Source organism: Halichondria panicea, chromosome 10, assembly GCF_963675165.1.
Source record: "Halichondria panicea chromosome 10, odHalPani1.1, whole genome shotgun sequence".
NCBI classification, from domain to species: domain Eukaryota; kingdom Metazoa; phylum Porifera; class Demospongiae; order Suberitida; family Halichondriidae; genus Halichondria; species Halichondria panicea.
In genome coordinates, this window is record NC_087386.1 from 497,611 (window position 1) to 519,919 (window position 22,309).

Here is a 22,309-nt window from a genome sequence, read left to right on the forward strand (position 1 = left end):
CAGCCCCACCCCCCTTGTATGGTTTTCGTGTAATTAGAGCAGAAAAATCATAAAGAACGCATGCTGAACGTAGTGTCTACTTCTATAATTCTACACTTCAACTACTGTAAGTCTAGGTCTATCAGAGAGGTGAACAGTCATGGAAGGTTGGGAGGATGATGGCAAGAAGCTCAAGAACACTCTGCCCTTGTATGGTAACAAAGATAGCATGAATCTGAACAGTATGATCCTCACAAACATCGTTGGTTCTGCTTACTTTAAGGAAGAGCTGATACAGTTCAAGACGTTCCACGAGGTCATCGACGAGATATACTACAAGGTGAGTCAGTTACATCATGATTTCGGTTGTTTAAAAGTTGTTTTTTTCCTCCGCAGGTTGAGCACATGGAGCCGTGGGAAAAAAACAGTCGAAAGCTGGCGGGCCAAGTTGGAATGTGTGCCGGGGTAAGTACATGTATGTGAGGCCATGCTTTTGTCGATTACCTATAATTATAAATGGAATCTGGATATTGATGTACTGTACGTGCGACTAAGTGTACATTGGATGGAGGTACAGTGTGTAATATCTGTGTTGTGTGTGTTTGTATGCACGAGATGCTCATTTCACTATTGACTCCACCTCCTCAGAGTGTATCACTGGCTAAGCTTCGCTCGTTCCGATAATGGAGCTTGTTGTGATTGGTAATTACCTGTTTGAAATCACCGCATGAGATACACACACAAAGAGATGATTTCCGACTATTTTGCAGTGATAACGATATCTCCCCCCCCCCACACACACACACTTTAGGTGAGAGGGGTAGCCGCTGGTGGGATAGTGTCTACTGCTTTCTGTCTCCTCTTCAAGCTGTTCACGCTGAAACTGACTAGAAAGCAGGTTAATGTGATGCTCAATCATCCGGATTCTCCATACATCAGAGCCATTGGATTTCTATACGTAAGGTGTGTGTATTAATACTGTACATAGAGTATTCACTGTGTTGAATTTTGTTGAATTTTTGTTTTCAGGTATTGTCAACCGCCTGCTGATTTCTGGAGCTGGTTTTATCCATTCTTGGAAGATGAAGAGGTCTGTACTGCCACTGAAATGCCAAGCTGTGAGCCTACAGTGTATGAGCTGTACAGCTTTATAATGATGTTGTTTGAAAACTTACATTTTTTCTGAGAGTGTTGATAGCTATTTTGTAAAGAAGAACAATTTCAAATGTCTTCTGTAGCTGTAAAGAAGCCCCTTGAAAGTCTAATTGCTCTCGAGCACACATTTTTTAAACCACAGCCTACATAAGTGTATAATTATAATCACGTGTTTTGGTTGTGTCCCTGTGCAGGAGATCAACCTGAAGGCTGGAGGAGGATACAATGTAACTATCGGGGAGATGTGTCGCTTGATACTCACCTCCCTCGACTGGTTTGGCACGCTCTTCCCAAGAATGCCTGTGCACGTGCAGAAGGACCTCATTAAGAGACTGGAGGCCATCCCTCCACCAACAAGGTGAGTATGATCCACACTGTGTTCCCTGCAATGTACAATCATGTAAGATGTTACAAAATCTTTCTTCAGTACAATGTGTTTGCGTGTACTGTATACCTCTCAGCCTGTGTGTACATGACATGTTTTTTTTGTAAATTACTAGGAATGTTATGTACATGTAGCACTTGGGATTTTTGGTAATAATGTCTCATTGTGCAGGGCTGCCCGAGAGCCTGTAGTTGAGGTAGAGCCTGAGGTGAAGAATGGACACGGACACGATGGTGCGAGGGATCAGTGGGGAGAGGCCGCTCGTAGAATAAGGGCGGAGGGGGACAGCAAATCCCCTAGAAGGTGCGTGACATAAGGTACAGTGATTTCAATGGATTGTCTCTGTGTACTGCCAAAGTGCCTTATTCACCATATTTGTTTTTGTATAAATATTAAATGTTTAAGAGGTCATTCATTTATTGTGCTGTGCTTTTTGTTTCATGGACTTTTCCCCCTCCTAGGTCTAGAGAAAGACGTGATCGTTCACCTGAGAAACGGTCTCGATCCAGGGATAGGCAAAGGTCTCGCTCAAGAGATAGAAAGAGAAATCGTTCAACTTCAAGAGACAAAAAGAATCGGTCCAGATCTAGGGATAAGCGGAGGTCACGATCCAGAGACAGACATCATCACCGCTCCAACTCTCGGGAGAGGCGTAGGAGTCGATCACATGACAGGAGAAAGGGGAGGAGCCGCTCTAATGACAGGGGCAGTAGACGGAGGTCAAGATCGCATGAGAAGAGAGGCCGTTCAAGGTCACCGGAGAAAAGGTCACGCTCCAAGGACAGAAGACGAAGATGAACACTCATTAACTCAGACTAATTTTCCTTACGTATGTATTCTTTTTTCATTTTATTAACTCTTCATAATAATTATTATGTACTTTACATAAAGGTGTGTCGTCAGGGACGTACGTGCATGCACACTGATGAGATATGCTTTTTAGTGTTACAAAGTCATGTAGACGTTCATGAGGCCGGGTTATAGCATTCATCATCATAATTATTCTCATTGCCATTGACCATAAAATTGATATTTACAAAGAACAGTCATAATAATAACAACCTAATACATGCACTACTGCTTCACAGCATACACACGGACTGGATTGTACATGTCCCTCTTCTTCTGTCGCAACGTCTTTCGACTGGCCTCGTACTTGGTGAGGGCTTTTCTTATAGCTCTGGTCTTCTTGGGACGAAGGTCCAATGGCTTGTACTTCTTCTTACGATAGAGTTTCCTCAAATTATCACGTTGGTTATGAGTGATGACTGTGAGCACACGAGCAATTGACTTGCGGACCACCTTGCTGTAGCGAGAATAGCATATTTAAAGTAGGCTTATCGTTAGATTAACTATTCTTACATTTTGGAGAGCTTTGAAGCTGTTCCCCCAGTCACTTTGTGCACCCTGAGTTGAGACAGTTCTGTCTTAAGCTCATCCAGTTGCTTCAGGAGATCATCCTTGCTCTTGCCTCTCAGCTCGTGGGCCTTTAGCTTTCCCTACGTGCAGGGGAAAATACATCACTAGTGCTACATTTACAACATTTAGAGCAGTAATGGAGGCTTGAGATTAGTACAGAGAGGAGGATTCATACAGATTAAACTTACCATTATGTCCACGTTGGATTGATAATGCTTAGAGAAAGATCACGTGCGCTCGGTGTGCGTTAATCGAAAGACACCAGGAAAATGGCGTCGGGGATTCAAGTCCTCCCAGGTGCCTTGTTTTTGGTCTGCCTGGCCAGTGTGCCGTGTATGGGTACCACCAATAGCTGTGCAGAGCTGGGTTTCTCCTCCAACCTCCTCTGTAGCTCGTGTCGTGATCTGAGGGAGTTTAAACTGGAAGAACTGGAAACTGATTGTGAGCAATGCTGTACCACTGATGTGGAGGGGGGTGATGAGAAGGTGAGGCTACTCTACTGTATAGGTCGTACGAACGGGTACCTTGTGATACATTTATGTGTGGTTCTAATGAAAGCCGATCATGTTGTAATGCAAATGTTTTGGTAGATCCATTTTTGTGTTGTGTGTCAGTGGATGTTAGCATAAGGTAGGGTATTGATACTGTTGATATAAACTATCCAACCCAGGTACACATATCTTCAATGCTACACATATCTTCAATGGTATATAGTGTTGGTGTATGCAATTGTGGAAGGAAATACCCCATGCAGAGATTCTGTGGAGGATGTACATGTATGGATGTAAACTGTATGTAATAAACCTATTGTTCACAGATGTACGCTGGTGCTATTCTGGAGGTGTGCGGATGAAAATTGGGGCGGTTTCCTCACATTAAAGGTGATGCTGTTTCAGCAATGTTTATCAACACTTAACTACAGATGTGCTTAATTGCTAAGCACATTCATCTCAACTATAGACTTGCACCAAGCACTAAATATTGTGCTGAACTATAGACTTGCACCCCCAGGCACTTTGTACAACTTTCAACTATAGTCACTATCTGTACACAAGTACCACATCTCCTTATTGTATTGATAGCCACTTCCTTTACGTCCTGTTGAGGGCCTGGAAAGCAACTATTGTGGTTTGTTTGTGTTGTAGAGTTCAATCGTATATCCCTTTCGTCCATGGATACAGAATTTGTGAAGAGTGACCGCCCTAAAGGTTTTCCTGGTCTAGAGGTTCGTTATAAGAAGGGGGCTAACCCAACTCTCAAACTATTGGACGAGACGAGGACAGTACAAGACACACTCGCGTAAGGGGAAACTCACACACACATCCATTGAAGCATTGTTCCTATGCATTATACACAAATTACTCTTTTAGGGGTTTATAGAATTTCTGAATGCTATATAATAATAGTCAAATCATACTGCATTACATTGGCATCTGCCCACATGCGTAATAGGGAAAATCTGATTACGAACAGATGTTGTTCTACACTGCAATACGTAATAATGTGGGATACGTTGATTAATGTGTGTTGTCTTATATTTCGTGCAGGATTGACAGGTGGGACACTGACACTATAATGGAATTCCTCTCTGAAAAGATCGGCACTAAATATTAAATCACAAACTCTGACCCTCTAACCATAATTAGCGCACTCTGCAGTCTATCTGTCTCCCCTCACACACTCAGCCGTCACTTTGTGGTTGCATTTGTACGCTTGTTCTCACATGTTAGTCATCCATAGATAACAGATTGTGTTGTGTGTTCACATGTTTTATGAAGGTGTTGTTTCAAACTGGTTGCCCAGACAACAGAACCTGATGTATTCAATTTGTGTACACACTGTTTATCTATTACTATTATCTTTATTTGGCAATTTATCGTGTGATAATGATTCATGTCCCATTCAATAATTAGCCAAAACAATTTATTGTCAAAATTGATTATCGTGTAAGTGGTATTAACACATGTACTATAGCAGCAAAGTCAAGTGTACAATGAGAAGCTAAGCAGCAGCAATAAATAAAGATAAGAGACATGACAGCATAAATACAAAAGCAGATAACAAGGTACACTACACACTACAACTATACAAAGGGAGTCCACTGATTAGATTCTAGATTAAACCTCTCTACAGAGTTTAGGAATGAAGAGCTGGCATATCCGCCCACAACGTACACAGAGCCGTCCACCACAGTAGCAGCAGCATAAGACCTCTTCACACTGAGAGGGGCACATTGTGTCCAGCTTGAGGTTCGGGGGTCGAAAACTTCCACATGTCGAACAGCACTGGAGCCGTTGTAGCCTCCAATCACATAGATCTTATCATCCAAAGCCACAGCAACAGCATTGCGTCTAGGAGTCTTCATATCAGGCACTTTAGTCCATCTTTTCATGCCAGGATCGTAGGCCTCCACAGACGCTAGACAATTCCATCCAGACGTCTGACCACCGATAGCATACATTTGGCCCAGGCAACTGGTCACAGCAACATCTCTCCTACAAATGGACATTGAGGGAAGGAGCTCCCAGCGTTTCGATAAAGCGTTAAACACTTCGGCAGATTTGAGAGGAGTTGAATAGTAGAGTCCTCCAACAACGTAGACCTGGCCATTAAGTGTGGTTGCCCCACAACAGCTTCGAGGGGTTAGAAGTTGCGATTCTTGCAACTGCCATTCTTCTGTATTCAAGTCAAATGTTTCAACAGACGAAAGTTCCTTTCTCCCATCAGATCCTCCAATGGCAAAAACAGTTTCATCAAGTTTAGCAATGCCAAATCGAGCGCGAGGAATCTTCAAGTCTGTTACAGAGTCCCAACAGTTCTGACCAAAGCTGTAACGTTCTGTTCTAGTTAGGCAACCATCACGATTGAACCCGCCGACACTCAGCAGAGAGCCTTCAAGAGATACCACACCAAATCCACTTCGTGCAATCGACATTGGAGCCATAAAACTTGTTCCATTGATAAAACTTAGGCCAGTTGTGGGGCTGACTGGAAGACCTCTGTTGTCTAGCACCATAGGAACCAAGGCAATACTGACCATCACCAGGCTACCGTTAAATTCAACAATAGCAACAGCATTCAGTTCAGACATTTTGTGAGTTGAAACAATTTGCCAGGCATCAAGAGAGTCGTCTTCTTCATCGGTGATGGTCTCGTCAAGAATGAGTTTTCGAGCAGGAGTTGGATTCAATCGTTTGAGAGAACGCAGTGACCCTTCAGACTTTTCGGGTGACCGCATCTTCGTAGATTTGGGGCTGAACGTCACTTGATTGTCTTCGAGATACATTTCAATAACTTTCTCTTCAAGATGAGTTGAACAATTATCTTTCAAATTCAGTACGACTTTGGGAACAATTTCGTCGACAACGCTGAAGTCAGTTCTGAGCTCAAATGCCTCCTCTAAAGCCTTTACATTCACTTGGATGCGTGGTAGACTGAGTACATCTTCTCTTGCAAGCATATCAGGTAGTTTAGCATCAATGTACAGATCACAACGAGAGACAAGGTCTTGAAGTTGGTTTTGTTTGGCAACAGATCGAATCTTGATGCATGTAGACGGCGAGAGATCAATAGACTTTGAAACTTCTTTCTGTGCTGCAGAATCCATCATCGAGAAATGAGGAGACAAGATGAGACAATCCAGATAGTTCACTGAAGCGTCTAGCACGTGGTCATTTCCTGAACATTCGGGGTCCATCGACATCTTGCTGCGTGGTAGAGCTTGAGGTAGTTGCAGAAGAGCAGTAGCCATTGCTCAGAGAGATAATGTATAAGTATGCACAGAGACAGATTCTCCCACTTCTTGATCTTGTTAAGTCTTGTACTTGTACAAATCTTGTATCTTGTATCTTGTATCTAACTGTACTGTACACAACATGAAATGGTTAATCAACAAACACCACTTATTACCCGCCAAACTCTCAAAGGCATTTGATTGGTTAATACTTTACCACAAAGTACGTCACTTGTTATTGATTACCTTGTAGTAATTCCAGGACAAGGTCTACTAGGTAACGTCAAGTCCAGAGAGTTCCTCTCCTACTAGATCCTTCTGAAGCTTCGAATTATTCTCAGCTTGTACATCTTTTGAGATTAACAAGGTACCACTTGTGTAGCCCTGTCATGCTCTTAGTAACTAGACATCATAAGTATGTCCACACTGTTGTACGTGTACTTTATGTACTTTTAAAGCTTGTATATATGTTCAAGGCTTTCGGATCAACAAGACAAAAGTTGAATAAAGTGATTTTATGTCATATGTACCGATTGAGGCATCTTAATTATTTGTCTAGAATAAACACGTGAATACGTTACATGTTCACAGCTATGAATACAAGTTCACAGCTATGAATCAAATGAGACGTCATTTATTTCACAGCATTTAACATCATTATAATTACCCACGCCCACACAGATTTTCTACTAATGACTATGCAAGGACAGTACGACCCGTTGCCACGAGAGGCCCCACCCCCTCCCAGGATGGACGGGTTTGGTAGTGCGGGGATATCCACTCCTCTCTTTTATGGCTCTGTGAATGACGGACGAATGAGAACGGAAAATTTGGAACAGAAACTCAAGAAGCAGTATTGGAAGACAAAGCAGACTTTCATTCAGAAGCTGGGCAAGAATCAGGACGAGTTTGTGGTGGCTGGGGACGTGGAGATTGATATGAAGTTAGAGGTGTGTGGGTGTGTGTGTGTGTTATGTGCCTTGTGTGAGGGTGTGTGATGTAGTTACATGTATGTGCCCTGTACGTGGGTGTGTGTGTGTGTGTGTGTGTGTGTGTGTGTGTGTGTGTGTGTGATATGTGCCCTGTGTACGTGCATGAGGGCACTTATAATAGCGTGTGTTTTGCTAATGGATTATAATTATGAATGTAATTATCATCTTGTGCCACATTCTTCCTCTCTCAGAAAGCCTACCACTTGAGGTCCACCTCTATTGGCCTCCTGCAAGCAATCAGCAAATACTCCTCGAAAATCAAGCGTGAGTTGTGGTTCTGTTAGATTGAATGGCCTGTGCCAAGTATGGATTAAATAATGAGGTCATGAATATCTTGTGTGGAATAATGGAGTACTGTCTGGGTTAGTGTTCACATTAGCATGACACGATGTATTTTCTATATTGTCTGATAATAATGTCCTGTGGCTGGTCCCCCTCACACCCACACACTCACCCACACACACCCACACACACCCACACACCCACACACATATCCACACATGACTGCAGATCTGTCTCATGAGGAGGAGACGATGGGCCGCTATCTGATGAAGTGGAGTGAGACAGAGTACACCAATGCGGGGGAGATCATGAAGAACGTGGGCAAGATGCAAGAGAACGACAGCCAGGCCAGGTGAATAGTCACTGCTTCCTCTAGTAGCACTGACCACAGCTAACACAACACTTCCCTGAGTGGTCACATATTGAAGCCTATGCATATACCAGTTTCAGTGGAAATTATATAAGAATCTGGTTAGGCCTTCAAATGGTGTGTGCTGTCCATTGCTCTAGCTTTTAATTTTTTGTGTAATCTAACATTCATACTTGTATACTTTTTCAACCCTCTCACACAAACCCCCCCCCCCACACACATAGACTTGGCATGCTCCCCTCGTTGGCACGACTACGGAGTGAATGTGGTGTGTTCCAAACCACTGCCATTAGAGACCTCAACGTCTCCATCGAGCGTCTGGAGAAGGCTAGGACCGACTATAGGGCAGCTCTCCTGTGGATGAAGGATGTGTCTGATAAACTACACAACCCTGACTACCACAACCAGCTTACTAAATACAGAGAGGCACGTATATACCATATAGAGGGTAATTTTCGTGGGGCAAAATATTCGTGGTTGAAGGTCTGACCACGAATATTTTACCCACGAATGAAGCGACCTTGCCTACCTTTACCTGCAGTTGCAAGCAGCAACCACGAAAGTATTATTCACGAAATTACTAAATACTGCTTAACCACGAATATTTTGTCCTTCGAAAATTACCCGCTATACGGTACTGAGTGGGCGTGCACACGCTGTGTATGTAGAGATCAGAGTGTACATTGTAAGTACTGTTTACATACAACATCTGTCCCTCAATTAAATTTTAGTTTCACAACAAAAGTGATTGTATGGTGTGTCTAGTAACTTCCTCTGTTTCATCGTTTATTTGTAGCCTTTGAAATCATACAACTGACAGTGTTACAGTACAATCAACTATTGTCTTCCTACCCGTACAGGCTCAGGTGACTGTGAAGGATTCAAAACTGCGCTTTGATAAACTTAAAAACGATCTCTCTGAGAAGATTGATATGGTGTTTGCCAGTCGCTGCAATCTTCTCTCACGTTCTCTCCCCTTCTACCAAAAAGAACTCCTCTCGTTTTGCGACAAATCTGCGAATGCTTTCCACAAGATTCTAGTGGACTTGCGGTCCCATCATCATCACCAGTATAAGGTCAAACGTCTACTCGAAGAAATACGAGATTTAGAATCCGAAGAAACGCCACTTGCCCCGGAAATGGAGCTCCCAGCTGACGACGATGACGACGAACCATTACTAGACATCGGAGCTGATGTATTTGGAGAGGCTTCTCTGACCATTCCAAGCCCCACCCTCACGGGGGAGAATGTAGCCACTGTGCAGGATGGCGGTGTTTTACCGCAACGTGAAGTGGACCCGTTTTCATTTGAAAGAATTCTCGAAGAGGCTGGAGTGAGTGACATGCAGCTAGGTGGGAGCGGAGCTAGTATACAATCAGAGCTCATGCAACATAACACTACTGCTAATGGGGAGAACACCACTCGACCTTTAAACCCTGAACCTGCTCAACCGACCACAGAAGAACCTTCGCTGGATGAAATAGACAATCTTCTCAACTTTGAAGAAACTTTGGACAAAACACAAACCGAGCAAACGAAGGAAGAAGTTCTCGATGAATGGGGTAGCTTTTCTGCATTTATGTCGTCAGATCAAAAAGAAACCGACAATCCACACTCTGGCTGGGAGAAAGAATTTACGGCCTCTAAACAAGACTCAGGGATACCTGATCTTCCCGTTGACACTCCACAACAGCAGCTGTCGAGCAAAGACAAAATGCCGAGTACGTCAGAACCAAATATTTTACCACTGCTAGGGGACGAGGACGTACTCAGTAACTTACTCTCGGACGATCTCAAGCTGTTAGGACTCACTTCTCTAGAACCCACCAAGCAGCAAGGGCAGCTCTCTTCTGGTCTAGAATCTCTCGATCCACTTATGTTTCAAGCCAGCCAACCCCAGTCCCCTGTGCCTCTTCCTACGGCATCGCCCTCACTTCCACCATTGATGCCTCAACCGCCCTCTGTGTTCAGGTCGCCCCTGGCTGCCAGTCAGTCGCCTATTCTACCACCAACCTATCTCCGTCAGGGCGAGGCAACAAAGGGCCCAATGAAAGGTGGGGCATCCCCTAAGAAAGCAGTGAAGAAAGACGATGGAAAAGGATCTGCTTGGATGAACGTGTTTGCACACTTGGACCCTTTAGCGAACGAGAAAGCTTAGCTAGTGTTTTAAATTAATAATCAGAAAACAGACTAATGCCTTACACATGTATCATTTTTCCATTGAAATCAATTGTTGTTATATAATTATAATAAAAGCACTGCGGGTACTGATACCTCGGTGGAGATGTCAAAGCTATATATAAAACCTGGCATCCCACTACAATATTGCAGTTACATGGGGAACTGCAAACAATTTACAAATGTGAGGGGGCTGGAATCGAGGCTAGATGCTTCATTAGCCTTTGACCCCGTAGTTTTGGCATAAAAACTTTTATATTAGGAAAAAAGCGGCCTGGGAAGGGCTAAAGACACGTGGTGTGTGTTTACAAAAGACATTTTCCATCTTCTCCAGTATATATAATCAGGTAAATACACATAAATGGTTTATAGAACGATTGATTGATGGTTGTAGAAGCATGTAGTTTACTATGTGATGTTGTTGCATGCCTAGATGAATGATTCCAAACAAGTACAAGTACAAACCTGCCACGATATCGATCACGCCCCCTACGTATTGTAAATGCAGTCACCTACCTGCCACATAATTATGCATACAAAGTACAATATAATTATATTATATTTCCTATGCAGGAGATATGGATGAGCTGAGTGATGGAGAGATTGATGATTCATCTGGTTCCGATAAGTCACCTGATCATCCCCGTGACGATGACGACTCTCCTCCGGTAGCAAAGAAAAAGAAGACGTTTTCAATGGACTATTCCGAGCCGGGTCTCTATGGTAACACTGGCGCTAGTAGTTTATCCAAAAAGCAACGAAAGAAAGCGCGAACAAACGAACTCCGTCGGTTGCAACAAGAACGAAAACGACAAGAATCCAAGGCCAAGACGTCTGGGTCTGAGGGGGTGGAGCCACTCACTGTACAGCAAGTAAACACTCTCAACGGACTCATTGCTCTAACTAAAGGTCAGAGTTCAGCTATGGCAATGCAGAAATTGAAGACTGCCAATTTTCAGACTCTTATATCGCACATAGTATGTGATCGGCCGGTTGCTATGCAAGATCTCCCTGGAGACGAAGAGTTGAAGAAACTTCGTGTCGTTGTTTTGTGGATGGCGATGATTTCCGAGGAATTTTTCACCAACTCTGAACAGAACTTTCCCAAACTGAAATCTCTCTCACCCACTCTCAAGTTCAAAGTAGAGCATCCTGGTTCTGCACGTTTCGTTAAAATGGGACTTGAATCTTTCTTCTGTAATGCTGCAAACAATGAACCTCCAAAGCCCAAAGTTTCATCGGCCATTCCCAGGCTAACGAGAAGTGCGTATGTACTCACTAAAGAAGAGTTAACTGGTCACGGTTTTCCAGTCCCTGGTATGACTGAGCCCACGGACACTTCCGATTACATCACTGTGACATCATGGCCGGACAAAGAGCCACAGACTGTACTGAAAGAGATGGGAGACGTTCGAATGTTTGCTATCGATTGTGAAATGGTGGAGACAGAGCCACAGAAATCAGAACTGGCACGCGTGTCTATTGTAGACGAGGCACTCAACTGTATCTACGACACGCTCGTCAAACCGGACAAACCAGTTACAGATTATCGGACAAAGTTCAGTGGCATCGATCAAGAGATGCTAAAAGATGTCACAGTTAATTTGAGCGAAGTACAACAGAAGATATCGGAACTAGTGCCCTCCGGATCCATTCTGATTGGTCATTCTCTCGATAACGATTTCCATGCTCTCAAATTCTCACATCCTTTCGTCATTGATACCTCCTGTATCTTCACACCTACTGCCACACCCAGGAACAAACCCGGACTGAGAAGACTGGCCAAGGAACTACTCGGCATGGATATACAGACGGGCACGGGAACAAGCGGCCATAACTCTATCGAGGATGCTTCGACTTGCATGCGATTGGTTCAGCACAAGATACAATCTGGTCCTAACTGTACGATCCCCTTCAATGAAGGGGCTCATAACATCATCCTGACAGAGTACAGAACGCTTGGCAAGAACACTGGTATTGTCGATCGAAAAGGAGTGGTCACATTTTACGGCCGTGGAGCGAGTTTTTCGTGCGATGTAGACACAGATGTCGAGTGTGTGGATAAATCTCTTGAAATTATCCCTAAATGTCACTTCACTTTTTTGCAGCTGCACGATATGGAGTTGTTCTTAAAAGGCGGTAAATCTCACCCCGCTGTACAATCGGTTGCCGATGCGATGGATGATAATATAATGCGTTTAGTGGAAGGATGCCCTGAGGGTACTCTGTTGTTCGTGGTGTGTGGCAGTGGCGATATTCGTGAGGTCAGGAAACTCCAACAGGACGACTTTGCTGATCCAAGTCAACTCAAGAAAGCTGTCATGATCGCTCGTACTGGCCTAGTGACAGCTTGTATAGTTACTTAGTTAGTCATTTATTATATAGCCATTTATACCGGTAGTTATTATTTTATGTTTTGAATACTAGCACTCTTGAATTTTGAGCACAAAAAATTAATTATTGTTAATTGAATTGTTGATTAATTAATATAAATTAAGAGCACAAAGAATATTCTGTGTAATCATTAGTTTGTTCTGACGACTGGACACACTTTACCCAGAATGACTTGTTCCCTCGCCCCAGTCACACCTGCATGAGTGGGTGGGATGATGTAATCATTACTGAGCCTATGACATACTCACTGGGTACATTGGTTGGTCGTCCTCTCCACGTCTGGTAGCCCAGCAAAGCAAAGCACAGAGCCTGCAATCAGTATACACATAGCATTATTGTATACTGTACACACACACACCCACACCCACACATCACACACACCCACACACACCCTTACAGCATATACATAGTCACACGGCAGCATTGTATACAACACACACACATAGTACGGCATACAGCATGAGCATTGTACTAAGTAACAAAGACTTGAACTCACCTCCTTTGCATCTGGATCAATTCCAATCTCTTTCGTTGTACTCACTTTAAACCCTTCAAAACGTCTTTCCAAAGCTCTGAAATAACACTGATTGAGATTACTATTTTGCACAAACGGTACCTCATTATGGCCGCATTCTTGGCTCCCCCACCACTGACATACAGGTCATACCCAGCTGCCCCTCTCTGGAAGTGTGGCTCAATGAACAGCTGATAGTTCTTCCACACTACAGCAGCCGTGAATTCTGCAGACGAACAATTATTATTATAATGTAGTCAAGGACACACTAGTAGGTTACTTACAATTATAGTTCATACGAAATTTGGACAACAAAAATTACCCGCTTTACGGTACCTGATAAAGTTGCTATGACATCCTTCCTAGCAATGTGCAGCTTGTCCATTTTAGTCAGAGGACTATCCAAATATGCCTCTCCATAATACTGCAATGCTTAATTATCAGGTTACTATGACAACACGCTAACCTCTCTTCCAGTTGATTTTGGTGGTTGTCTGAATATAAACTCGTCCTTCATCAAATAGTCAAGAAGCTCAATGGAGGTCTTGCCAGTGAGAGCCTGTGTCGGGGGGGGGGGGGTAGTTAGAGTACAGGGAGGTAGTTAGAGTACAGGGAGGGTAGTTAGAGTACAGGGGGGGTAGTTAGAGTACAGGGGGGGTAGTTAGAGTACAGGGGGGTAGTTAGAGTACAGGGAGGGCAGTTAGAGTACAGGGGGGTAGTTAGAGTACAGGGGGGGTAGTTAGAGTACAGGGGGGGTAGTTAGAGTACAGGGGGGTAGCTAGAGTACAGGGGGAGAGGTGTATGCATATGTACCATTTCTCCATCTCTGTCAAAATCACAGTCAAACCATTTCTTCATTAGAGTGTCAATGAGCACATTACCTTTATGCTGAATAATAAGCGTACGGAGACAATCATCATGATCTCTACCTAACCTGGTCCACAGTCGAACCCCAACAGTGTGACATCTCTCTCATCATTACCTACAGAGCAACCACGACTGACAATAATAAGCTTATAATACTGTCTCACCTCTGTGTGTGGTGAGAGCAGAGATGTTACTGATTCCTCCGATATTTAGTAGCAGACCAACTCGTCCTGTCTCCTCAAGACGGCTCCGGAGGATAATCTCATCCAGATACGGTACCAACGGAGCCCCCTGTCCCCCCACGGCCATGTCTGCACCTCTGAAGTCTCCCACAGTCGTCACTCTAAATAATGGCAAAGTCAGCTACTGAAACACCTCATTTCAGCAAATGAATAGGCCCTGATTAATTCTTTCAGCTGCCATAACTTGAATTCCGTGTACGACGATTTTACGATTTTCTGAAAGCTTAGAAAGACACCTTTAAAATGGTGTCATCAAATTTCTTATTTGAGCGATAAAAGTATTTGCCAATTTGGCGATACCAATGGATAATAAATAGCCCATGGTCTAAGGCCGAAAAATGAGAAATTTTGGCCCCGACAAATTTTTGGATTGAAACACCATCGTTTGAAAGGAAATTTTCTAAGCTTTCAGAAAATCATAAAATTTTGGACATTTGATCCATGGTACTAAAGTTAATAGCCATTGCAATAAACAGCAACTCCCCCCCCCCCTCAATTATTTAATCACGGGAACGCAAAACTATTGCTGGTGAATTGAACCCACTCACGGGAACGCAAAACTATTGCTGGTGAATTGAACCCACTCACGGGAACGCAAAACTATTGCTGGTGAATTGAACCCACTCACGGGAACGCAAAACTATTGCTGGTGAATTGAACCCACTCACGGGAACGCAAAACTATTGCTGGTGAATTGAACCCACTCACGGGAACGCAAAACTATTTGAAGTTATGGCTGTTTATAAGACACCCCCCCCGTTTAATTAATGATTTTGGAATCTTTTAGCTGCTATAACTTGAATTCTGTGGATCGAATATCAAAAATTTTATGTTTTTCTAAAAGCTTACGAAGAGACCTTTCAAATGGTACCATCAAAGTTGATATTCGAGAGATAAAAGTATTTGCCAATTTGGCGATACCATGGATTATAGCCCATGGTCCAAGGCCGAAAAATGACAAATTAGGGCCCCAATGAAATTTTGGATTGAAACACATCGTTTGAAAGGTAATTTTCTAAGCTTTCAGAAAATCATAAAAATTTTGACATCGGATCAACTATACTAAAGTTATGGCTGTTGAAAGACACACCCCCCCCACCTCCGTTTTATAATGATTTTGGGCTGCCATAAGGCCCATAACTTGAATTCTATGGATCGAAAATTAGGTATTTGAAAGCTTACTTTCAAATGGTACTCAAAATTCTTATTGCTAATTTGGCGATAACATGGATGCCATGGTCCAAGGCTGAAAAATTACAAATTAGCTCTTCGATTGAAACACATCATTTGAAAGGAAAATTTCTAAGCTTTCAGAAATCATAAATTTTGGACATTCGATCAACGGTACTAAAGTTAATGGCTGTTGAAATAACCCCCCCCCTCAATTTGATTATTCTTTTTCAGCTGCCATAACTTGAATTCCGTGGATCCAATTTCAACGATCATAAAATTGTCTGAAGCTTAGTCGTTCTGTGCTATAAAGAGATACTTGACACACTGATTGTAAGCATTGGACAGAAGGATCACGAGGAAGGCTAGAAACACACATTTCAAATGGCATCATCAAAATTCTTTTGATAAAAGTATTTGCTAATTTGGCGAATAGCCCATGGTCCAAGGCTGAAAAATGACAAATTAGGGCTCCGGCAAAAATTTCGCAATCATTTGAAAGGAACATTTCAGAAAATCATAACATTTTTAAAATTGGATCAACGGCACTAAAGTTATGGCTGTTGAAGAATGAATCAGTCTGATAATTACAGTGTATACCTGCAATGGTTTGCAATGATGGACGAGTCACCAATCTGTAAGGTGGATGATATCGTGTAGCCGTGAAGGAGGGTGGGTGAAGGCAGATGATGGACCGTCTGTCTGGAGGGGGGTGGGCAGAGGGGAGGAGTTGTACAGTATAACACAACTCAAAGTTGCAGGTAGGGTAGCCTTTAATTATTGTTTCTCTAAAAGATGGATTTTGGAGTGACAGCAATCCTACTACTACCTACGCACCCATGACTGCCGATGACTGATATCTGGTCCATACTCAAGCCACACCCAGATACGACCTCTTGTGCAGCGTCAGCAAACACCCTCCCCAATAGAGCGTTGTATCGGCACAGCTCAGTCACGGTACCTGACACACACAATGCTGTGAGGTCACCTCTGAGGCCCTCAGGGTAGGGACGAGTGAAGAAACCAACCATACGTAGTCTGCAGAAATACTGATATTTAAAGTAGAATGGAATAGACAGGTCGTGAAATAGACGTCTACAAGTATAATTATTGCATGGAGGAGAGCTTACTTTGGAGGGTTCCCTGGCTCTGTTGGTTCAGTGATCTCCACCACACAAGCATCCACACCGTCTAGACTGGTGCCTGACATCAGACCAACGGCCAAGCAACTCTCAGGACTGGCAGCATCCATATCCATAGCTAGCAGCAGCTCAGCTAAGAGCAGCCCCTCCCCTTTCACCACTCCTCATGCAGCCCCTCCCCTTTCAATAGACCACTCCTCATGCAGCCCCTCCCCTTTCAATAGACCAGTGTCTTTTCGAGGGTAGAAACATAGATAGTAGAGAATTCCTCTACTATCTGGTAGAAACCTCAAGCTAGCTCGTAGTCAATAATCAAGAAAGGCTGTGCTGTCGTTATGGAGTCTCCTACAGCTACCAGAGAGAGCGAGGTGACCACCTGTAACGTGTGTGGACTCGTATATATGATTGTGGCTAGTGTCTGTACACACCAATACTACACTAGACATAGCCTCAAGGCTGGAACCATCGACTGTGTCTTGATATTGTTTCCTTCCTTCATTCTCAGGAGGATTTATTGGCGGAGGACATATTGGCACAGCTGAACTTTGATGAGCTCAACATAACCTCCGCAGACGATGAAATCTTGGACGAAACAGAAGCTGCCGGTACGCCCACACACCCCACACACATCACACACACCACACACCCTCACAGGTCACATCCAGGCTAACCTTGATGACGAGCTGGTGCAGGAGGCTCTGAGACAGGGCGTGGATATGAGGCAGTACTCCCGGCAGATCGAGTCAGAGCTGCGGAAAGTGGAGCTCAAGTCCATTGAAGACTGTATCCCACCAATGTGTGTATATAGCTACAGTACGAGGACCACCATAACTTTAGTTATGGTGATCCAATTTCAGTAATTTGGGGGTTTTCTGGAAGGTATAATATACTCTTTAAGATGGCGTATTAAACTCTGAAAATGACCCACCAACTCACACTAAAGAAACCGTAGAAGCCTATAATTATTATTTGAATTTCTGGACATTCATTTGTAAGGGCCTTGACAACAAACTGGCAGATATTCGAGAGAGTCGCCACATCGCCAGCCTCCACTACCAGATCCACAACTGTGATAAGATACTTGCAGTAAGACCAACGTATAGTGTGGATGATATCAATGACTAGTGGCCCCCCCTCCTAACCCTCTAGAGAATGGAGGACATGCTGGGCAAGTTCCAGACTGACCTTGGCAGTATCAGCTCTGAGATACAGTCTTTACAAGATCAGTCTCACTCAATGAGCATCAAGCTCAAGAACAGACAGGTGGGTTGTCATGGTACCACAAGTGTGAGGTCTAACACATGTGCATACAATGTACTCTATAGATTTTGAATGAAAATACAACTTGTGCATGTACAGTATCACTGTAACTAGTAGCAGCTTTTGTTGCTCATCACAACCCACACACACACACACACACACACACACACACACACACCACACACACACACACACACACACACACACACACACACACCCACACACACACACACAGGCGGTGCGTGGTGAGCTGAGTCAGTTTGTGTCCGATGTCACTATCACAGAGCATCTTGTACAGTGAGTCCACACCCACACCCACACCCACACCACACACAAGCTGTTATATACGCCCCCTCACCACCCACAGGCACATGACAGACACACCTGTTAGCGAGAGAGAATTTATTGAAAATCTTCACGAGTTGGACCACAAAATCAAATTCCTTAATTTACAGGTAAAATCAATCTGTATTAATACTACGTGCCCCTCACAAACTACACACCCTCACAAACTACACACCCTCACTAGTTATACACCTTCGCAAACTACACATTGTCACAAACTACACATCGTCACAAACTACACACCCTCACTAGTTGTACACCCTCGCAAACTACACATTGTCACAAACTACACATCGTCACAAACTACACACCCTCACTAGTTACACACCCTCACAGAACTTCAACGACTGCCGAGCTGCATTTGACGTGCGAGATGTTGTGGACAAACTGAAGATTAAGGCCATCTCAAAGATCAGAGAGTATCTGTTGCACAAGATCTATCAGTTCAGAAAACCCATGACCAACTATCACATGACTCAGAATCAGCTGCTCAACTATAAGTACGCATTCATTGTACACTTGCACTACACCCCACCACCCCCCCCGTAATCTCATAATAGTACGAGATGGTTTGGGGACTCTTTCAACAGCCATAACTTTCGTACCGTTGATCTAATGTCAACAATTTTATGATTTTCTGAAAGCTTACAAAAAGACCTTTCAAATGGTATCATTGAAGTTTACATTTGAGAGATAAAAGTATTTGCCAATTTGATGATACCATGAATAATAGCCCATGGTCCAAGGCCGAAAAATGACAAATTATGCCCCTGACGAAATTTTGATTTAAACACATCATTTGAAAGGTATTTTTTTAAACTTTTCAGAAATCATAAAATTTTTGACATTGGATCAGCGTTACTAAAGTTATAGCTGTTGAAAGATGGCCATTCAAAGTTTGTCATTATTATAATTATACTTTCATCTCTTTACAGGTATTTCAATGAGTTTCTGATGGCCCACAGCAGAGAGACTGCTCAGCAAGTGAGGTCAGAGTACATGGACACGATGGGCAAGATCTACTACTCATATTTCAAGGACTACTACTCCAAACTCATGAAACTCCAGGTACGAGAGAGTGAGGGGGCGGGAGGTTGTTAGAGGGGATAGTGAGGGGGCGGGATGTTGTTAGAGGGGGTGCTTGTGTGTAGGATATTGGCCTGAATTGATTGGACTTATTATTAACTAACTGTATGAAACATTTTTGAGGCGTTGGTATTAAATTTGCTCCCATGCTACATGTACATGTAGTTGTGTCTTGACTCTCCTTTGCCCAGTTTGAGGAGACGGCTGAGAAGGATGACTTAATGGGAGCAGAGGACACGATGAAGAGAGGCTTCTTCTCTACCAAAACCGTTCTCAAGAATCGCTCCACCATCTTCACGCTTGGCAACCGAGACACGGTCCTGACAACAGAGCTGGAGGACCCCATCATAGTAGTACCACACGCCCAGCGAGCAGAGAGAAAGGTATGACACACCCACACACACACTAGCCACACACCCCCACATCCACACACACACTCCACACACCCACACACTGACCCTCCCCCCTGCGTGCAGTACTCGTTTGAGAGCTTGTTTCGGAGCATCCACTTTGCTCTGATGGACAATGGCTGTCGAGAGTATCTCTTTGTGGTTGAGTTTTTCAACCTCACTCCCTCGGCCGCTCAGGACTTCTTTGACTCCATATTCGGGAGGACACTCGCCTACCTACTGGTGAGTGGTGTGTGTGAGGTGTGTGAGGTGTGTGAGGTGTGTGTGAGGTGTGTGTGGGTGGTGGCACATGAGTAGAGAAGGACTGTCAAGAGATGTTAAAAACCCTTGATGATTGGTAATCGTATTTATTACTATTTAGTAGTGGTTTGGATTTGATATTCTCACGATAATATTTTTATCATCACAATTGTCCCCTGCAGAAGAATATAGAGTCTTACACGGATTCTTGTTATGACTCCATTGGTATCTTCCTGTGTATCCACGTCAGTCTCCGTTACCAGGCAATCACCAAGAGGAGGGAAATACCCTGTCTAGACGAGTGAGTGGATTAAAAAAAAGAATTCCATTTGCTATACTATAATAATTTATGCCTAGAATGCTTACTGCCCATAACTGACCTTTTAACCCTCCCTCCCCCTCCCTAGTTACCATCGTGACCTGGCGTCCATTCTATGGCCTCGGTTCCGGCACATTCTGGAACTAAACGTGACCAGTGTGAAGAACACGGACCCGTCCAAACTAGGCAGCATTGACACCCGGCCACACTACGTGAGTCCAGACACAATCAGTGTCATTTCAAACCACCCCCCCCCCCCACTAGGTAACACGTCGATATGCTGAGTTCTCGGCCGCGCTTGTGGGTATTAATCAGAGTCACCCTGACGACCAGGTAGACCACGCTCTCTCCTCGCTACAAGGGGAGGTGGAGAACTTTGTCCTGAGAATGGCGGCCGAGTTCCCTCAAAGGAAAGAGCAGCTCATATTCCTCATCAACAATTACGACATGCTCCTCGCTGTGTTAGCGGTGAGAAAACAAGTTACTGTTTGTATAATCAGTGTTGCTATGGCTACACGAGTTTATGTAACGTTGCATCATCCTCGTACACACAATAGAACATTAAATTTATTGCTCTAATTAAGCGTGATATTAATATTACATAATACGTACAGGAACGGACATCTGAGGAATCTAAAGAGTCTCAAAGTTTCAAAAGTCTTCTTCACTCCAGAACACAGGAATTTGTGGAGGAAGTAAGAAAGGAAAGAATGTGTTGTAATCAAAATACGTTTTTTATTGCCCTCCCAGGTACTATCTCCATATTTTGGTGGCTTGATCGGGTTTGTGAAGGACGCAGAGCCGCTGCTTGAGAGAGGAGAGAGGGATAAGATACGCATGGATGAGCGGCGGATACAGCAGCTGGTACGAGGGTTCGCTTCCGACTGGAAGAAGTCGATTGAGACCCTCAACCACGACATTATGCAGTCTTTCACTAACTTCAAGAATGGGACAGCCATACTCCAGGTCAGTGTTAGTAGTTATCTTTGAGAGCCTGTAATTTGTCCAATTTTAAGTTGTAATTGATATACATAGCTCTCTGACCATTGGTGTGATTATACTTATACGTGAAAACCTGCCAATTTTACGAAGCAAAGGTGTTGCGTTTTTTTCCAAATTTTAGTATTGGCTGTAATAATTATTATCTTCCCCACCCACACACACACACACACACACACCCCCACACACCACGCCCACACACACCCACACACACACACTGAAGGGTGCTCTGGCTCAGCTGATTCAGTACTACCATCGCTTCCAGAAGGTGCTCTCCCAGCAACCGTTCAAAGCTCTACAAATAAGAGGAGAACTTATCAACATTCACCATCTCATGGTGGAGGTCAAGAAACAAAAGACTTCTTTTTAGCTATTAGCTTAGAACACATTTTAGTTAGTAAGATTTGTGTTACAATTGTGTGTTTTCCTCTAATAAACAATATTGAAGAATTTGTCGGATATAGTGCATGAGTGGGCGTGCAGTGAAAGTGTATTATGGTGCTATAATTATTATCGATTCACTTGAATTATTCCCTATGCTAGTGGTCATTAAAATGAAATGAGGCTAGAAACATAATTATTATACTACATGTCCAGGCCCACTCACTAGGCCAGAATCAAACATTTTTTTTACTACATGTCCAGGCCCACTCACCAGGCCAGAATCAAACACATTCACTTCAGGCCCACTCACTAGGCCAGAAACAAAAATGTTTTTACTACATGTCCAGGCCCACTCACCAGGCCAGAATCAAACACATTCACTTCAGGCCCACTCACTAGGCCAGAAACAAAAATGTTTTTACTACATATCCAGGCCCACTCAC

At 43.6% G+C, this 22,309-nt stretch overlaps 8 protein-coding genes across 13 annotated transcripts; 5 read left to right on the forward strand and 3 right to left on the reverse strand.

Annotated features, from left to right (window-relative positions):
• The first annotated feature begins 35 nt into the window (after nucleotides 1-35).
• Nucleotides 36-2,409, forward strand: LOC135342875 (pre-mRNA-splicing factor 38B-like). Of its 3 annotated transcripts, XM_064539715.1 has the most exons (8): nucleotides 37-194; nucleotides 263-319; nucleotides 376-444; nucleotides 791-942; nucleotides 1,009-1,069; nucleotides 1,329-1,492; nucleotides 1,691-1,822; nucleotides 1,981-2,409. In XM_064539715.1, exons 1-8 carry the CDS (start codon nucleotides 156-158, stop codon nucleotides 2,315-2,317), a joined length of 1,011 nt encoding a protein of 336 aa, XP_064395785.1. In that variant the 5' UTR covers nucleotides 37-155; the 3' UTR covers nucleotides 2,318-2,409. The 3 variants fall into 3 exon arrangements, with proteins under 3 accessions (XP_064395784.1, XP_064395786.1, XP_064395785.1); XM_064539714.1 differs by having other exon boundaries at nucleotides 36-319; XM_064539716.1 differs by having other exon boundaries at nucleotides 36-319; nucleotides 1,691-1,836; nucleotides 1,981-2,121.
• A 100-nt stretch (nucleotides 2,410-2,509) lies between these two features.
• On the reverse strand, nucleotides 2,510-3,263 carry LOC135342879 (large ribosomal subunit protein uL29-like). The gene is made up of 3 exons (XM_064539721.1): nucleotides 3,127-3,263; nucleotides 2,882-3,018; nucleotides 2,510-2,825 (listed from the first exon to the last, which is right to left on the reverse strand). Exons 1-3 carry the CDS (start codon nucleotides 3,127-3,129, stop codon nucleotides 2,594-2,596), a joined length of 372 nt encoding a protein of 123 aa, XP_064395791.1. The 5' UTR covers nucleotides 3,130-3,263; the 3' UTR covers nucleotides 2,510-2,593.
• On the forward strand, nucleotides 3,208-4,860 carry LOC135342878 (selenoprotein F-like). Its single transcript, XM_064539719.1, has 4 exons — nucleotides 3,208-3,423; nucleotides 3,756-3,819; nucleotides 4,120-4,237; nucleotides 4,486-4,860. Exons 1-4 carry the CDS (start codon nucleotides 3,208-3,210, stop codon nucleotides 4,550-4,552), a joined length of 465 nt encoding a protein of 154 aa, XP_064395789.1. The 3' UTR covers nucleotides 4,553-4,860.
• Nucleotides 4,845-7,061, reverse strand: LOC135342872 (influenza virus NS1A-binding protein homolog A-like). Of its 2 annotated transcripts, none has more exons than XM_064539711.1 (2): nucleotides 6,918-7,061; nucleotides 4,845-6,802 (listed from the first exon to the last, which is right to left on the reverse strand). In XM_064539711.1, exon 2 carries the CDS (start codon nucleotides 6,687-6,689, stop codon nucleotides 5,022-5,024), a length of 1,668 nt encoding a protein of 555 aa, XP_064395781.1. In that variant the 5' UTR covers nucleotides 6,690-6,802; nucleotides 6,918-7,061; the 3' UTR covers nucleotides 4,845-5,021. The 2 variants fall into 2 exon arrangements, with proteins under 2 accessions (XP_064395781.1, XP_064395782.1); XM_064539712.1 differs by having other exon boundaries at nucleotides 4,845-6,797; nucleotides 6,918-7,060.
• Nucleotides 6,898-10,546, forward strand: LOC135342871 (uncharacterized). Its single transcript, XM_064539710.1, has 6 exons — nucleotides 6,898-7,038; nucleotides 7,353-7,621; nucleotides 7,855-7,927; nucleotides 8,174-8,297; nucleotides 8,540-8,741; nucleotides 9,176-10,546. Exons 2-6 carry the CDS (start codon nucleotides 7,364-7,366, stop codon nucleotides 10,472-10,474), a joined length of 1,956 nt encoding a protein of 651 aa, XP_064395780.1. The 5' UTR covers nucleotides 6,898-7,038; nucleotides 7,353-7,363; the 3' UTR covers nucleotides 10,475-10,546.
• Nucleotides 10,547-10,740: 194 nt separating this feature from the next.
• LOC135342881 (uncharacterized) lies at nucleotides 10,741-12,966 on the forward strand. The gene is made up of 2 exons (XM_064539723.1): nucleotides 10,741-10,841; nucleotides 11,068-12,966. Exon 2 carries the CDS (start codon nucleotides 11,073-11,075, stop codon nucleotides 12,858-12,860), a length of 1,788 nt encoding a protein of 595 aa, XP_064395793.1. The 5' UTR covers nucleotides 10,741-10,841; nucleotides 11,068-11,072; the 3' UTR covers nucleotides 12,861-12,966.
• LOC135342882 (anhydro-N-acetylmuramic acid kinase-like) lies at nucleotides 12,898-16,996 on the reverse strand. 3 transcript variants are annotated; one of them, XM_064539724.1, is made up of 12 exons: nucleotides 16,812-16,996; nucleotides 16,519-16,719; nucleotides 16,282-16,383; nucleotides 14,434-14,612; nucleotides 14,337-14,384; nucleotides 14,216-14,283; nucleotides 13,869-13,961; nucleotides 13,739-13,826; nucleotides 13,505-13,628; nucleotides 13,385-13,460; nucleotides 13,137-13,197; nucleotides 12,898-13,083 (listed from the first exon to the last, which is right to left on the reverse strand). In XM_064539724.1, the coding sequence occupies exons 1-12, from the start codon at nucleotides 16,937-16,939 to the stop codon at nucleotides 13,019-13,021; spliced, it is 1,233 nt and encodes a 410-aa protein (XP_064395794.1). In that variant the 5' UTR covers nucleotides 16,940-16,996; the 3' UTR covers nucleotides 12,898-13,018. The 3 variants fall into 3 exon arrangements, with proteins under 3 accessions (XP_064395794.1, XP_064395795.1, XP_064395796.1); XM_064539725.1 differs by having other exon boundaries at nucleotides 13,133-13,197; XM_064539726.1 differs by having other exon boundaries at nucleotides 16,519-16,730.
• Nucleotides 16,997-17,035: 39 nt separating this feature from the next.
• LOC135342880 (vacuolar protein sorting-associated protein 52 homolog) lies at nucleotides 17,036-21,932 on the forward strand. The gene is made up of 17 exons (XM_064539722.1): nucleotides 17,036-17,191; nucleotides 17,329-17,428; nucleotides 17,478-17,606; nucleotides 17,842-17,909; nucleotides 17,973-18,086; nucleotides 18,319-18,380; nucleotides 18,451-18,538; nucleotides 18,765-18,928; nucleotides 19,364-19,496; nucleotides 19,706-19,897; nucleotides 19,991-20,146; nucleotides 20,347-20,465; nucleotides 20,572-20,695; nucleotides 20,748-20,951; nucleotides 21,098-21,178; nucleotides 21,234-21,449; nucleotides 21,706-21,932. The coding sequence occupies exons 1-17, from the start codon at nucleotides 17,159-17,161 to the stop codon at nucleotides 21,850-21,852; spliced, it is 2,130 nt and encodes a 709-aa protein (XP_064395792.1). The 5' UTR covers nucleotides 17,036-17,158; the 3' UTR covers nucleotides 21,853-21,932.
• The last annotated feature ends 377 nt before the right edge of the window (nucleotides 21,933-22,309 follow it).

Excerpts from the sequence above, each read along its gene's own strand:
- LOC135342875 (XM_064539714.1), top strand. The coding sequence starts at position 140 with ATGGAAGGTTGGGAGGATGATGGCAAGAAGCTCAAGAACACTCTGCCC. Across the intron at positions 1,070-1,328 it reads CATTCTTGGAAGATGAAGAG|GAGATCAACCTGAAGGCTGG; the intron begins GTCTGTACTGCC and ends GTCCCTGTGCAG. Across the intron at positions 1,493-1,690 it reads GCCATCCCTCCACCAACAAG|GGCTGCCCGAGAGCCTGTAG; the intron begins GTGAGTATGATC and ends CTCATTGTGCAG.
- LOC135342879 (XM_064539721.1), bottom strand. Across the intron at positions 2,826-2,881 it reads GCTTCAAAGCTCTCCAAAAT|CAAGGTGGTCCGCAAGTCAA; the intron begins GTAAGAATAGTT and ends TTCTCGCTACAG.
- LOC135342872 (XM_064539711.1), bottom strand. The coding sequence starts at position 6,689 with ATGGCTACTGCTCTTCTGCAACTACCTCAAGCTCTACCACGCAGCAAG.
- LOC135342871 (XM_064539710.1), top strand. The coding sequence starts at position 7,364 with ATGACTATGCAAGGACAGTACGACCCGTTGCCACGAGAGGCCCCACCC. Across the intron at positions 8,298-8,539 it reads GAGAACGACAGCCAGGCCAG|ACTTGGCATGCTCCCCTCGT; the intron begins GTGAATAGTCAC and ends CCACACACATAG. Across the intron at positions 8,742-9,175 it reads AGCTTACTAAATACAGAGAG|GCTCAGGTGACTGTGAAGGA; the intron begins GCACGTATATAC and ends CTACCCGTACAG.
- LOC135342881 (XM_064539723.1), top strand. The coding sequence starts at position 11,073 with ATGGATGAGCTGAGTGATGGAGAGATTGATGATTCATCTGGTTCCGAT.
- LOC135342882 (XM_064539724.1), bottom strand. The coding sequence starts at position 16,939 with ATGGATATGGATGCTGCCAGTCCTGAGAGTTGCTTGGCCGTTGGTCTG. Across the intron at positions 13,461-13,504 it reads AAGAATGCGGCCATAATGAG|AGCTTTGGAAAGACGTTTTG; the intron begins GTACCGTTTGTG and ends GTGTTATTTCAG. Across the intron at positions 13,198-13,384 it reads TTGATCCAGATGCAAAGGAG|GCTCTGTGCTTTGCTTTGCT; the intron begins GTGAGTTCAAGT and ends TACTGATTGCAG.
- LOC135342880 (XM_064539722.1), top strand. The coding sequence starts at position 17,159 with ATGGAGTCTCCTACAGCTACCAGAGAGAGCGAG. Across the intron at positions 17,910-17,972 it reads ACTGTGATAAGATACTTGCA|AGAATGGAGGACATGCTGGG; the intron begins GTAAGACCAACG and ends CTAACCCTCTAG. Across the intron at positions 19,898-19,990 it reads CCCAGCGAGCAGAGAGAAAG|TACTCGTTTGAGAGCTTGTT; the intron begins GTATGACACACC and ends CCCTGCGTGCAG.